Here is a 16,215-nt window from a genome sequence, read left to right on the forward strand (position 1 = left end):
TTTATGGTAATCTGCATTTTTTCATGTAATTTGTATCCAAAATCAACCAGTTCCGTGAGCTTCCTGATCACCAGTGTTTTGAACTGTGCGTCTGATAGATTGGCTATTTCTTGGTCACTCAAAAGGATGAGTCCTGGGGGACTGATCTGTTCTGCTGGAAACATATCTTATGTCTTTCCCTATCTCTCCTATTATTTTATTTATTTATTTATTTTTTCTCCGGTCTGGTTGCTCTTGTTACGGTGGGGGGCGGAGCCTTAGGTGTTCACCGGGGCTGGGAGCCCCAGTCGCTAGATTGTGATGTTGTATGTGGGGGCAGGGGTGGGAGCGGGGACAGGAGGGATCAATGGCGACCGTTCCGTTCTCCTGGAGCCAGACACTTCCCTGGGCTTCTGGGCCGTGAGCTCTGCCCTGGTCCACAATCGCTGCCCCACTGATTCCCCCAGCCGCTGCTTGCGTACTCAGGGATCACGGCTGCACCGCTGCGCTCCGGCGCCCCGGATTGCTGTCGCGCCGATTTTGTGCCAAATTTCCCCCGACCTCCGCGCCTGCGACCTGCCCCAGCCCCGCGCCCACTCGGCTCGTGGTCCCCTACCAGTCTGGATGTACAGGTCTACTTCAACTTCTTGGCTGTCCGACTTCCATTTAGATAAATCCTCTGACAGTTCTGATATTATGATTGCAAATCATTGTTGTAAATTATTGTTGTTCTGTTCTTGGTTGTGCGAGGAGATACAGTGCGTCCACCTATTCCTCCATCTTGCCAGAAGTCCCTCTTTCCTACAGCTTTTCAAAGAGTAATGTGTGTAGCGATCTGCTTTAACAATATTTGCATTCAAATCCAGCAAGAGCTGGATGAACAAGAATTGGGTGGCAACCCCAAATGATGCTGTCACATAAATTACTTGTTTAATCTTTACAACACACCTATTAACATGTAATAAGGTTGTAGAGCTTTAATAGTAAAACATAATGGTGTCATGTTACAGGGAAGCTGGAACTCTTTAGAATTCCCCGCCCATTCCCTGATAAAGATTTGTGAGTCAAATCTCATAAAGGCAGGTGGTTTGTGCCTTTGGATTTGTCCTTTATTCTTTTCTCTGGATAGTGACCCTTACATTTTAATACAATATTGTATTGTACAATTGTAATACAATTGTATTGTAATAACTATTTAATGCAATACAAAAATTAAAATATAGCTCTAGATCTGAAGATTTCTGCACAGTCTAATTTATGGGAGATATAAGGGATTCAAGGGTAATTTGGACAACCCACTGTCTGTCTTATCCACTGACTTTAAAACCCAGTCTCCATATAAATGCACCATATATACGCTCATTTAGCAATAAGGTATTTTACCCTTTTTTTACTGTCATTAGTACGCATGTATTATATCCTATTACTTATAGATATTTGTTGATATATCTAACTTATATCTAAAAGTTTGTCAACTTTTTTTCTGTCTAGTAGAGCTCAATTTTATCCCTTTAGTTGAATATCTTGTTTTCTTCTTTTTGCATTTTATAAAACACTGTTACCTCAAGTGCGTTGTGTAAACGCATAGGTTGGGATGATATTCAACATGACGGAGGAGTGCGCGTCAGGACGTGGACGTCAGTCCATAAATAGCTGGTGTGCTTTTTGGCATAAAGCAGTGGAATTTGAACCCTGGTGATGAAATCTAGGATGAGGCACAGAGTTTAGGGCAAAGTGGGAGATCTGGGGACGTTCTTTGAAGATACAGGCTAATTGTTCTGATTTCTAATGGCTTTATTCTGTTGCCATGTTTTTTTAAGCATTTAAGTGAAATACTTCTTGAGTTCATCTTCTTGTTCCTTCTTCTTTCTTCTCCTCTGAGCCTCAGTGGGTACTGTGACATTTTCACTGAACTCAAGTAGCTAACATTCTGCACGATTGGAATTTTGTAAGGGGGGAAACCATGTCTTTATGTGTTCTAAGATACATTCAAAATGTAAAACTTTACAAACTAAAGATGAAGTTAGGATGTCATTTGTTTGGGAATGTGAGAGAAGCATTGCTTTAATAATGTGAAGCGTACATTTAAAGGGAACTCGCACAGGTGACAGAGAAACTGCAGTGGAGCTGCAGATAGCCAGCCAGATGTGTGCAGTGGAAACAGAACTGAAACTGACCACCAGGACACAAACCACAGAGTTCACTGTATCAGTGTGGCACCGTTATCCTGTGGTTTCTCTGGCTGTTCCCATGTCCACTGGGATAGGAAGAACAAGGAGTCCAAATTCTGCATATTTAAAATAATTTCTAGCAATATCTGGACAGAATCTTACCTAATTTCCTTCCTTTCCCTCCACATGGCACAGAAACCTAAAAAAGATTGCTAGATTGTTTGCAAAGCTGTCTCTCATGAATTCTCAAGGTTATCTACCTACCTGATGGGGAAATTCACATGATAAAACTACTGTGAAAATGTCCCTATCACATAGTCTACTTAAGGAAAACAATGCTATTTGGACATCATTTCAGGCCCACATAATCAATAGAAAGAATCCCTGTATATACTCTTTATGAAAACTCCCCAAATACTAACATTTTACTTTATTATCCTTTGAGTATGTGTTTATATGCATACAAATGCTTAAAATAGAAATAATGTATAATATATTATGTGTATATGTATATAGTATATACTATTTGAGGGCAAGCTGAAAATATGGTACACCTATACTCTTCAGTCTTTCATGGTGTATTTTCCTGAAAAAGGGACATTTTCTTTTTTTTACATAAGCATGTATAGTAATCAGAATCAGCAAACCATCGTTGATGCAGTACTGTTAGCAGTGTACAGGCCTTATTCAATTTTAGCCAATCGCCTCAGAGTTCTCTGTAACAAGAGTAAATTCAGTTTCTACAGTTCTAATTCAGTTTCCTGTGCTGTGTTTAGTTGTCACACCTTTCTTATCTCCTTTAATCTGGGGCAGTTCTTCAGACATCTTTTATGGCATTGATAACTTCACTAGGGATGTAAGTAACAATCTTTAAGTATCTGTAGGAGATGGTTTGAGTCATTACGTACCCTGTCACTCATCTGACTTGCACCCACTAGCTCAGCATTCCTCAGCATTTTTGCCTTTGTAAGTTATCACTGTGACAGTAGATTTAGGTGCCTAAATTTTCGTCTTGCTTCGTTTCCCCTTCACCACTGTACACCTAAATGGTGTCATTCTCGTTCTCCCCCACCCCCCGCCCGCCCCCGTCGTCTTCTCTCCTGGAAGCAATGCCTTTTGATGCCTGCCACCTCAGGTCACCTGTATTTTTGAGCCCCTTCTTTAGGCGAGTGCTATGATCAATGGGAACTCTCTCACGTGCACTGTCTCTTCCCAGAATGACTCGTAGGTCAGTCTGAGGCCTGCTACTCCCCGCCACCGTGCTCTCTGCCATGCAGGCCTGTGCAGACTTCCCTTTCTCTCCGCAAAGGTTGTGGCAGGAGTATGACAGGTTGTTTGCTGCAATTTGGTGTGTGTTTCATTACTTCCAGGTAATTTAAAGTTTAGGGCATTTTCTGTCCACTAGTTATGCTACGCCCATTCATCTTATGCAGCTTTATTCTTGTTTTTGTTTGGAGTGTTTCTTGGGAGACTCAGATTTATGAGACCACCACTACCTTGTTTACCCAAATTCCTATACACTTCTTTAAAAATGAAGCTGCCTGCTCTTTAGTCCTTTTCTCAAGTATTTAAAGCATTTCCTCTCATTTTGAGTCAGTGGTTCATAAAATGTTAAAACGCTCAGTTGGTCGTTTTCCTTTTGTGAATTTTGGGATAGCAGCCAGCTGAACAAAAACATATCATGAAAGAATTCTCTGCTTACATAAAACAAAACAAAAGCGAGAACAAACAAAACAAAAAAAAGATAAAGTAGAAAGGTTTTTAAATTGGGCAAGTTTTATTCTTAGCTAAGCCAATCTGTCCTGCTTTTGCTTAGCAAATATTTTCCTTTCGACGACCAGGTTGGTGATCTGGATATTAACTGTATAAACGTAGAGCGAATCGCTGCAGACACCTGCTCCGACTCCATGGGTTCTGCCCTGGGCCCTCAGAGCGGCACACACACCCCTGCTACCACAGCCAGCGCGAGTGAGTGCCCATCCAGTGAGAGCCAGGAAGTGACCTCTGGCACTGACACCCTGCAGCCCTCCACACCAGCATCGGGCTCGCACACCTCCAACTTAACTCTTTCTTTTGGTCTCTGTGGAGTTGAAAAGGAACAAAGTCATCTGAAGAAAAGAAGGTAAGATGCTATATTTTAGAGGAAAAATGTAGAAAATCATACCTTGTAGCCTTGAAATGTAGAAAATTCAGACCTTGTAGCAGAAATTGGGAAATTCTGTTCTATTTTCTATTGTCCCTATCATTTTTATCTCTACGTAAAAAACATTCCTTCTTTTTAGGCTTCTGTATTCCTTGTTTTGAAAGTAAGACAATTAAGAAAACTGGCAAAAAAAGTAATAGAGGAAAACCACAATTAGATGCTTTGGCAACACTGTATTTTAATGAGTATGCAAACCAGAAACTCCTATTACTGTTGATAGGAGTGAAAATGGTATAATAACTTTGGAAAATAATTTGGATATGAATTTTATAACCCAGCAGTTTTACTTCTGTGTTTTAGGAGACATATACATGAGTAGTTACAGAGCAGGAAATAACCCCGATGGGGAATGAATAAATAACAGTATACTTACACAAAGAAGTGATGTGCAGTAGTGAAAATGAATGACTACATCTACATACAGAACGTGTATCACAGAAACATGGAGTTGAACAAAAAAGTAAGAAACAAAGTACTTTAGTTAATGATTTCATTTTTATAAAATGCAGAACAAAACAAAAGTCAAACATTTTATTATTACAGGGCAGATACATATGACTTTAAGCTATTAAACAAATAAAGCAAAATAACGAAGAGGGTAAAAACATCCCCAAATTAAAGATCGTTACTGCATCTAGTGGGGAAAGTAGGGAGTGGGAATGGAAAGGGATAAAAAGTTCTCGGTGCAGTGGCCAGCACTTACATTTCAAGCTGGGTGGGATCATAGGTGTTCGTTTTATTTTCATGTTCTGTAACCTAGTTTCCTGGCACATATTGTCTTGTGTACACCAAGGTGCTATTCAAACAGTGGTGTTGGTGCGATGTGCTGTGTGTATTTATGTGCGAATGCACATGCATGTGTGCGTATGTTTGTAGTTTTGTGTTTGTTTCGTATCCACCCATCTTGTCTATTTTCTTTAGGAAAAAGGCCAATTTCTGCCAATTTCATCTTATTCTGCTGCCCATTTACCTTAGGTAATAGCTTATCCCCTCCCTCCTCAGTCCAGGCCCAAGACCTCAGATTATATGCTCATTTTCACACATAAAATCTGAATCAAAATGAATGTAGAATACAAAGACGTGTGTGTATAGTTGTCTATCTATGAATGAACATCCACGTAGGTAAGTACGTGTTCAGCAGAGATTTCATTGGTCAGAAAGGAGAGAGAGGGAGAGAGGCAGCCGTCTCTGGGTGCCACTCACTGCACTGCGCTTTATGTGGATGCCCCACCCCTTGAGTTTGGTAACATGTTATAGCGGGTATTGGTACCAACGGCGACTAGTGTCTGATACATAAAACAATGCAAAGTTTTCTTTAGATTTGTATTTTTCAAATTATGGTTTAAAAGATGCTGAGTGGTCATGGCTGTACATTAAATTGATGGGACATTTTGAGCTCTCCACCAGGCAAGAGTCTATACAGTTCTGCAGAAACAGATTTAACTGTGTGTTACTAGTGCATCCTGGTAGGATCTTCATGATCTGTCCAGTTTATGACCCAGGTCTCAAGAGGTGAATGGATTCTTCACTCTGGGAATAGAGGGAGAAAAGGGCACCAATGGTCTCTCTGTTCTGCTTATGCAAATATCCTCAGGCATTCTGAATTATACTTTCTGATGATGGCCTTGTTCTGGGACATTTAAATATCTCACAGCTGTAGCTAGAATTTTGACATATTAAAATATAAGAAAAACTATCCAGTTTGCATAAAGACAATTAGATGTAAAATCTAATTACCTGTAAAAATGTCACAGCTGATAGGGGGTGGGATTGGGGGGGCAGGCAAAGGAAGATGCCCTAAAAGAAAAATCTTCCAGCCAGGCCTGCAGGCCAACTTTATCTTCTGCACGATCTGTCTTTTCTGAAATATGTAGGAAGGAGGGGAAAGGACTCCTGATCCCCAGAAAGCCTCATTTTGACCCTGGGGTGACTGTGGGACCCTCCCCTCAGTGGGCGTCATGGTTGGAGTAACACAAATTGATAATGGACTTGAAGTGAAATGCACCCAATTTTTAAGTAAGCAAACCCTAGGCTGAGGGGCTGGGAACTTCTAATATGGGAAGGATTTGGGAGTACACAATGAAAACTAAGGTGAACACAAGGACAAGGCTGACTGGGACCTAAGTCCTAAATTTTCTAAGGTTTAAAGCAATATTTTGGTGAAAGTAAAATTGTATGTACAATATGTAACCATTATGCTATTTAAACTTAATACCTATTTTAAGAAGTTACAAAGGGGAAAATAAGCAATGCAGCATTTATTTTAATAAATTATACAGCAGAAACTTAGTGGATAGGAGACGTGTTTGTTCTGTTCTAAAATAATCTTTAAACTCATTTTTTGTTTTTCTGCAGTAAAAAATGCTTGTCACACCATGAACCACTCCTTCCCTCCCCTCCCCATGCACATAAAATTTAAACATATTATGAAATAACATGTGAAATGTATTCTAATATCTTTTCACTCTATACAATTTTAAAATTCTGGTTACAGCCTACTGAGTCTATTTGATATCCCACTAATGGGATTTTGAAAAATGGTATTATCAAATGAGAACCTAGAGGTAATTCATAAAATATTGTCTATAATATTGAATATCTTAGGTTAATAACAAAGAAAAAGTGTAGCCCAATTTGAATGAATAGAAAAAGAAATGTTTTAAAGTATAGTATGCAAAATGAAATAATGCTAATACTTCTGGGATGTATACACAGTGATGGAGAAACACTGTATGTAACCAGGAAGGCTTGTGTTAAAATAGGCTATTCTTGCGGGCAGCCAGCTGTTTGAACTAATTCTCATCAGTACAGAGATCACAGGTTGATCTCTGCGGCATAAGATATCAGCAAACCTTTGACCCCCTACCCCACCCCCAGATCTCTTTCTACTCTCAGATTAACGATGAATTAATAAAACTATATAGCACTGTAAATTACCTGTAGTTATACTACTGTAATGTTCACAGCTCCAACATTGACCGGAAAGGTTTTCTTTAACACGAAGCTTTAGTTTCTCGTGAGAAATAATTTTACGCACTCCAACATATGTGAGTGTTGAACTGAAGAAAAATGTGAAGTCCACCTCCAGTTTGTCCTTCCTGTCTCCATGCCAAGGCAAAGGCTGTCATGTGCTCATTAAGGAGAAAACCCCGCTTCAGAAAGCTCAGGGGTGCCAGTCCTGACCTTCCCGTACTGCCAGGTTTGCTGTGGACAAGTCCACGGATTGCAGACTAATCTAAAAGTTTGGATTGGAGACACATATAAGGACCAAGTGTCATGTCATTTATTAAGCTGACATTCAGTAGCCATCGAATAGCCTGTGGTTTTTCAAGAAAAATAATCCAAGTGCATTATTCAATGTTTTATTTTTTTGGTTCTCTACATTCCATAACCAAGGTGGTTTCGTTATATTATTTTTAAAGTTTTAACTTCAGAACTGTAACAACCAAAGAAAAAGGCATTTAAGAAGGCAGTTTGTTTGCTTTGTTTGTTCATTTGTTGCTTTTCGTTTTATATACAGACAACAGAAGAGTAGTTACGGGAGGGGAAGGGAGTGGGGGGCGGACACAGAGGGTAAAGGGGGGTGAGGATGTATGGTGAAGGAAGGAGACTAGACTCTGGGCCTGAGCATGCATTGGAGTATTCAGGTCATGTATTATAAAGTTCTACACCTGGAATTTACATACTGTTATTAACCAATGTTACCCCAATAAATTTAATTTAAAAACTCACTGTGCAATTAACATACCTGTGAAAGCTGTTGGCCTCCAAAGGTGAGTGGTTTAAAATGTAAATATTAAGGAATGAGCCAGGAATGTGGAAGGTCAAATTCTTTCCTTTAAATTGTATGGTTATCAAGGTTAAATAAGGAAAGAAAAGCATTAGTAGTTAAGCAGAACTACTTACTACCTGCTTCTGAGAGGGGTTTCTCACGGGACGATTTTTTAAAACTTCTGAACATGATAATCTAATAGGACACAGTTGGGACCTCACTTGATTCTTGTCTGACCTGCATCACGACACCAGCCTGGGGCAGACTTCTGCGTGTGTGTCCTCACCTGTGCCGCTGCCCTCCTCCTGAGCTTTCTGGCCCGGGAAGACAGAGAGAACAGCACACCCCATGTGGTCATGTGCAGCTCTCCGCCTCCCCACCAGCTCAGTGGCTCTATTTTGTCTGTGTTTTTTAATACTTGAAGGGTAACTGGTTAGAGCTTACAGTAATTACATTTACAAGACAGAAATTGGGTGATACTAACTCGAACCAGCTTCTGTATCTTAGAGTACCTGACATGGCCTTTGCTAGGTAGAAATGTGCACTTGGGGAAACACAGTTTTGTTGAAAAAGAGGGTATTTGGGGGAAGCAAAACCAATAAAAATGACAAATAGAAATTTCATTAGAAATTAATTGAGCACCCACTATACCTCACGCCAATGAGGGATGGAATTCGGGGGTAGAAACCAGAGACTCTGTTTGCTGCCTCGGTTGTTCACTTGTTTGCCCGCTTTGTGCTTCAGCTCCAGCCTCGATGCTCTGGACGCCGACAGCGAAGGGGACGGGCCTCCGGAGCAGTCCCACCCGTGCTGCCCGCCAGCGTCTCAGAGTCCCTCAGGAACTGGGGTTCCTAGTGGGGACGAACTAGACTCTTTTGAGACCAACACTGAACCAGATTTTAACATCGCTAGGACTGAGTCAGTTTCTCTAGCAAGTAACCTGCAGTCAAAGGTATTCTCGTTGGTATTCTTGTTGGTATTGATGTGGTTTATTCTAAGTGGGGAAAAAGTGTCGGCTGAGTATATCCATCTCTGAAAGGCAAATGTTTTATTCACATGTATAAACTTTTTTTTCTTTGGGGGACCCATGTGCTGACTGATACAGTCTGTCTTTTTAATCTTTCCCACTCTAATTGGTATATTCCATCTTACAAGGGCTGATTTGTTTTCATTAATTCACCACCAGTACATATAATCTTTCACACACTTGGAAAATTTTACCCTCTTACACAATCATTTCTCCCATCATCCCTTAAGCAAAAAGAGAGAAACTGGTAGTATTCAGTGGGCGTAAGTGATCAAACTTGTTTTGCTCACATAAAATTTTGCTTGGCCTGGGTGACGAGGTGAATAATGTCACCAAGGCAGAGGTGATGTTTGTTTAGCCTTCCTGGCTGCATGAACTAATCGGGAACACCATAAACTTGTCCGTTTTTCCATAGGAGACAGATTATCTCTCATTGGCCCTCTCTCATGGGGGTTTCATTTTGTTGTGTTTATTTTTTGAAAGATTAAACCCTTCCAGTCTTACAGAGAAAGCCCTTTTGTGTTTGGACGTGTGTTTTTCCTTTTTGATTTGTGTTACTGTATCCTTTTTTCTTCTTCAGTTGAGTTCATCGCTATGAAATAGCGTGTGCCGTGTCCAAATGGCTCTTACCATGGACACACGGCTGTTGTGATGGTGCTTGGGTTTTGTGGTATAATCTGCAGTGTCCAAAACCTGTTTCATGTGTGTGCAGCATGCATAATTACATCATTGCTCACCTCGGACATAGTCATGCCTTTAGTAATTTTTGAGCAGAGGAGGCTCCCCAGCCTTGGCGAACAGTCAGAACTCAGCGCCGGGCCTCTCACCACAGACCCGGAACCCATTCCCTCGGCTGGGAAGCCTGTGGAACTGTCACAGTCTTTTGAACCTAAAGACCATGTGATAATCCTGGGTAATATGTTTGTTGATGTAGATCCTTCTTAGTTTTCGCATTTTGGATAGAATTGTGAAACTCTCATCATTACTTGGGATGAAAAGTAATTCAGCCTCTGTGAAGCAATTTCAGCGTTGCCCATTTTTAAGAAGGATCTGCCCTTTAAAATATATCTTGCCTTGCTTCTGTCATTATTCTGTGTAACTTCTTACCTGAGGGTTCTGGATAATTTTCAAAGTCCCATTATTGTACAAAATGATCCCCACAAATGACTTCAGTGCAGAGGATGGCATTCGGTGAGGGCCCTTTGTGGCCAGCTCACTGTGAGGGTCATAGGCCAACGTGGGCTGGCCCTGCTGACATGCAGACCCAGAGGGTCCTCCCTAATAGGTCAGCCAGGGGAGCCACAGCCCAGGCCCCTTTGAAGCAGGGTCAGGCATCCGGTTTCAACTTTTCTCCAGGCTCCTTATACCAACAAACTTCGGGAAACCATGTGTTTTCACTTAGGGGGAACTGAAGGGACCAGCGCTTGTGAAGGACAGTTGCTGATGGCTTAATTTTAGTAGTAAATTTTGCATTGCTTTATTTTAGCCCTAACTTTAAGTGCTAGCTTACAATTGGATGGGTGGAATGAATCCTAAGGCCACCAGGCCTCTGTCTATTGGATGGGAGTTGGGTACCATAAATGGCTTTAATGGTGTTCTGTCGCATATTCATTTAAATTGTCTAGATCATGTAAGAAAACCATGTTTTAATTATCTTGCCATCTTGCATTTTAATATATGTTGCAAACATTATAACAAAAATCGTATGTAATTAGAAAAGCAGGAACAAAGATGGCAGGTCATTTAAAAGGAATGAAGGTCCATAAATCGGTGATATTCAAACATCATCCCAGGAAAGGCTGGATGGAAAGTCCATTGAAAGATGAGCACAGCCCGGGAAGATTTGTGTGGTGACCTGATGTGTACTTCCCTAGAGGCTGCAGCAAACATCATAAACTTAAACAGCTCTTTGGAAGTTTTAAAATCTCATCATTATGAATGACTATTCTTCTACCTTTTAATAATCATTAAGTATAGAGATATATATTAGTATAGAATTTGCTTGAATGCTACAGTGTAAAATAAAAATAACTGACAACTCTGGTGAAAAAAGTCAGACTCATTGTTAAATATACAGAGAAAAACTCATTTGACTTCATTTTTCACTTTTAACCAACTTGGCTGGAATGTCATAATTGTACCTAAAGTATCTGTAGGAACTAGTCCCCAAAGCATTAAAGAGATGATTCAATTTTAAATTGTGAGGGGCAAATAGAAACAATGAGATTGCATCAGAAACTTTCAGGTTGAATCATTTACAAAGATGCTGATTTAGAAACATTCAGGGTGAACATATACTTTTGAGTCTTACATAGTATTTTTTTTAAAAAAACATCATTCTGATCTCCTTTAGGAATCATTGCTTTCTGGAGTTCGCTCACGTTCTTATTCCTGCTCATCGCCCAAATTCTCTTTAGGAAGAACTCGGTTGGTGCGTGATTTCGCAGTGTGCAATTCGAGTGAAGGTGAGTGTTGTTTACCATGTGTCTCTGGCAGTGCTCTGTTCCAGGGCAGAGTTTCAGTTAGTGAGAGTGCACAGAGTACACAACAGCAGCCGGCACGAGTTTTTGATTGTACTTTCACAGCGAGTTTTTCTAAGCTTAGCAAAGTCTTTTTCTCTTAGATATCATGAAAGTTAAAGATTTGATTTTGATGAAATTACAAATTTGTGTACTCACGTCTGTTTCTTTATTCTTTGAATGAAAGGTTTTCCTCAAGGATAGTGTAAACTAGAATTTATTCTAGGCTCATTATTGTGAGGGTTTTAGAGGATTTTATTGAAGTAAAGTATAAAAATTACTTTTTTCCGATATATAAATTGTTGAAATAATCTAACTTCTCAGAGGCAAACCACTGCAAACTAGATTTCCTTTCTTTATTGAAAAAAAAGAAAGTTGAAATAAGAGAACTATTTGAAGCATGAATAAATGTATCTCAATATTTTTTGTGGCAATGCAAACATTCAGAAGTGTAAATGTTATGCAATAAAATTTTAACTTAAATATAGTATACCTACAGAAAGGGGTGCAAATTATAAGCATATAGTTTGATGAATTTTTTAAAGTGAATTCAGATCAAGAACTGGAACAATTTTGAGTGACTCTGAGCTCCCCGGTAACCCCTCTCAGCCTCTGTCCTCATTTTCAACTTTGAAATGTAACTATTTCACACTGTCTTCACATGCAATATTATATAATCATTGCATTTCAAGGCATAGTTGGAAGTATTCGTGCTACTCTGTAATATATAGCATTATAATAAAATTTTTGTCAATGTATTAGATAATGACTTTTTTGTCTCTTATCCTTAAGAGTCTTAAAAGACTCAGAAAATTTGAGATGTATTCTTAAGTATTCTCAGTTTTAGTGTGGGCCATTTAAGGTAGGCTTTCACTCTTTTTTCTCTCCTTTTTAAAATTCTTGCTTTATTACATGGTTACTTTGCATTTTTATGCTATGTGGAACAACCTTGAAAGCATAATCTTTGTGCTTGGAGCTCCCATCCTAAACAGTGACTTGTGTATGGGAGATACTCAATAAATATTTGTTGAAAAATATTGTTGTCCAGATACATCAAATACAAAACAAGAGCTATTTGGTGTGTCCCCCCACTCACTCTCCCCCTGTGCCCTGTCTGGGAAGTCTTTTGGAAGAGGAGAAAACAAGACTACATATATGTCAATTTTAATTTTTGGAATGGGAAGAAAGAGAAATGGACTAGAGAAAGGATACAGTTACCTTTTAGGGGCCAGGAAAAGAAGATGGATTAAATGTTTCCTGTGATTTTTTTTTTTATACCATGAGTATTCCTCCGATCTCCAGCTCTACCCAATCTCAGTTGAGGTTGGGAGTCCTTTTAATGGCAGCTTGACACCTTTTCACTCACAGTCTTAAGAAATGGATTAACTTTATACCCTAACTATTTGGAAAATACTTTTAAATCTTCTGTGAAATGTGCAAAATGGTGACCTTGCCCTTATGTTTGTTATATCTCTGAATTTCAAGTCAGTTCTGAAATTTGAAATTGTTGAGCAGATGTCTAACAGGAAATTGGTTGTTTACAAGGGAAAACAGCCCTCACTTACAAATTCTTCAATGAATAAGGCAGGGTATCTTTGCCTAACATACAATCCTTAACTCTTTGCATTTGAGTTAGAAAATACAAAAAATTAACATCCTTTGGTTTTTCTGTAAGAGCTTCTCTTTAGACAGTATATTTTAAATTATTTTTAAAATTTTTTATTTATTGATGAGAGAGAGGAGAGAGAAAGAGAGAGAGGGATCAATTTGTTGTTCCACTGATTTATGCATTCATTTTTAATTCTTATGTGTACCCTGACTGGGGATTGAACCTGCAACCTTTTTTGCATTGGGACAATGCTCTAACCAACTGAGCTACCTGGCCAGGGCTAGACAGTAGATTTTAAAACAGTACTATTTGAATGAAGTTTGATATTCTCCGAAAGGTAAGAATTACAAACAGGTAATTTGGATTGAGGTTAACACTAAATGTACAGATCCCAACAGATATTCCTGTATAGTTGCAAATATTTGGATTGAAGCCATTTATCATAGTCAAAACTATTGGACTATGGGGAATAAATTAACTTTTTAGATCATTTTTTATTGTTGTTAGAATACAGTTGTCTCCACTTTCCCACCACCACGTTCCCCCTCCCCACCCACCCCCACCCTCCACTCTCAGTCCTGGAAAGAAGAAATGATTTCACCTGTGTGTGATCAAAGCACAGGTGTGAGAGCTTGACTAGTTCAAAGGTATCTTCTAATGTTTCATTGTTTAGTTTGCATAGATTAGTCAGAGGTGAATTGATATTTGTGCTGCTAGAAATCCTCTCTCAAGAGTTTTGAATAGTCCTAAACATTTTCTCTATTTGAGTAGACTCCAAGTCTCCTTTGGCCCCAATGGAAAACTCCTGTATATGAACTGTAATACAGATACACTACGATATGATAGTTTGTCTTTCTGTCCTTTTTATTCTTTCTTGTGATCTTACTTGTCACTTCCAAGGGGTTAATTATTGTCACATCTTACTCTTTTTTTTTTTTTTGAGCCAACAGTACAATAGTGGCAACTTTATTTTTTAGTGCTTATATGTATAAAACAAAATCCAACCCTATATATAATTTCTTTGGTACATCATAGGCTTCGGGAGAAAGAGACATTGTCAATATTGAGGTGGTAATTGTAACCTCACCAAGATGGACAAACTGTTCTATATTTAAGAACCTGAGGAGTTAAGTTAATGTATTTTTGAAAATTATTGCTCACTAATGGATGGAATCCTATCAGACTTTGTTCAGTTGCCTTATTAGCTCAATTACTTTGGACAAGAGGCTTTATTCTCTTGGTATTTCCTGAACCTCAGCCTATTCACAATAAGGATGCTGATTTCTGCCCGAGACTTAATCTGTGGAATATTTAATAGCAATAAAACAAAGCCTTCAAATTGTTCAAGTTAGATTTTCTATAACCTACAAGATAGTATCAGTCTCAACACTGATGGTTACACATTTCAGGGGATATGTATTTATTACTTTTCCTCCTATATGTCTGGCCCAACCTTTGCAACCTAGTTCTGCTGCATCACGCTTCTGCATTGTAATGGTAAAGGATCTGTCCCTGCTCTGTACACAGTGTGCTCCCCAGTGGCCGTTCCCTCCTTCTATCTCTCCCACTGTCTAAATCAGTGTCTCTGCTCCATCCCATAGTAAGTACCCCAGTTCCTTCCTGAAACAAGGTGGGCCCTGAGCAGTTTGCTTGCACCTGCTCCTTCTGCCCCACCCCCATCCCCCGTAAGTCCAATGGGATAGGTGGTTCTCCCTGTCCCCGTGAGCCATGAAGCGCATCTCTGAGCTGGCTGCTGCTAGGCTTTATATAGGCGTTGCAGCTCTACTAAATCAGATTCTGCCTTAGGGTGGACTTTAGAACTTCGCTTAAAAAGCCGCTAAGATATTTATTGATTCTGTATGTGGAGTAATTAGTGTTATGAGTAAGGTATGAGGCTCTGGTGAGAAATATCCAAAAAGATAGAACGAATTTTCCGCACTTCTGGAAATACTCGCTATCCCTTGCTGATGCTAACTTAGTTCATAAAATCACTAAATGTTGCTGTGTTTTTGGGCTCTTCTCCATTCTCTCCAAACTAGGGAGAGTAATAAAGATTTCCAGAGCAATGCCCTACTTATATAAAGTGACTTATTTTTTTTCATAACTGGTGGTAGTGAAGAATAATGGTTGAGCACATGCCTTTCAGACTAATACACAACTGCTAGTTTGTCTGCCTTAGTTCTCATTTTATTGTTCTGTGTCTTGTAGAGCAGCAAAGAGCTTACAGCCTACCGGAGTCACCAGGAGAAAAAAGGTATTTTAACTGTTCCTAATTCCCCGAGGGACTGCTTGATCCATCTGTGGAAATGTGTGCACCTCATTTGGGATGTTTAACAGTGTGTGAGTTTTCTGTGTGATGAGCCTGCTGAATCTCTTCCTTCCCATGTGATCTGTATCAACACAGGTTGGCCATCTGCTCCTCTCGGTCCCCAGAGTGCAGGCCCCCGGACTGGGGGCAGAGTATTCTGTTTTGGGTTATTGTCAGAGCCAAATACTTCCAACATACTGCTCATGAAGGGAGCAGTGTGAGGACCACCTGCTTTAGAAAGGCATCAGGGTCCGCCTAGGTCTGTCCACAATGACAAGAAGCTTTCCTGTGACAGCCGGCCACTGACTGGTCAGTTACCCAAAATGCCCAAACATTCTGTGACCTGCCTGTGTGGAGCATTGTTTAGGAGAGTTAAGTTTGAAACAAAGAGTAAATGATGTGGGATGTACTTGGGCATTATCAGCTTTCTGACTGATAGGCGGATTTGAAAGTTTTATGCCTAGGCACCCCTTTTCCCTGGAACGTAAGACTGTCCCTGGAGCAATGTTTGGGAAGCTGACGGGGGAGCAAGCGAGACTGTTGAGTTAGTTCTCTGGGTCTTCAGCACTCACTGCTCTTCAGCTGCACTGCAAAATAGCCTCGGGGTTATGTCAGAAATGGCAGAGA

At 39.9% G+C, this 16,215-nt stretch overlaps 1 protein-coding gene across 1 annotated transcript in view; it reads left to right on the forward strand.

Moving 5' to 3' along the window:
* Window positions 1–16,215, forward strand: part of ARHGEF28 (Rho guanine nucleotide exchange factor 28) — a 281,786-nt gene that overhangs the window by 181,668 nt on the left and 83,903 nt on the right. The window contains 4 exon segments of the mRNA XM_036020409.1: window positions 3,992–4,272; window positions 8,870–9,077; window positions 11,506–11,617; window positions 15,489–15,534. Coding sequence (XP_035876302.1) covers window positions 3,992–4,272; window positions 8,870–9,077; window positions 11,506–11,617; window positions 15,489–15,534 — 647 coding nt within the window.

The sequence above is a fragment of the Phyllostomus discolor genome, chromosome 3 (genome assembly GCF_004126475.2).
Source record: "Phyllostomus discolor isolate MPI-MPIP mPhyDis1 chromosome 3, mPhyDis1.pri.v3, whole genome shotgun sequence".
Classification (NCBI taxonomy): domain Eukaryota; kingdom Metazoa; phylum Chordata; class Mammalia; order Chiroptera; family Phyllostomidae; genus Phyllostomus; species Phyllostomus discolor.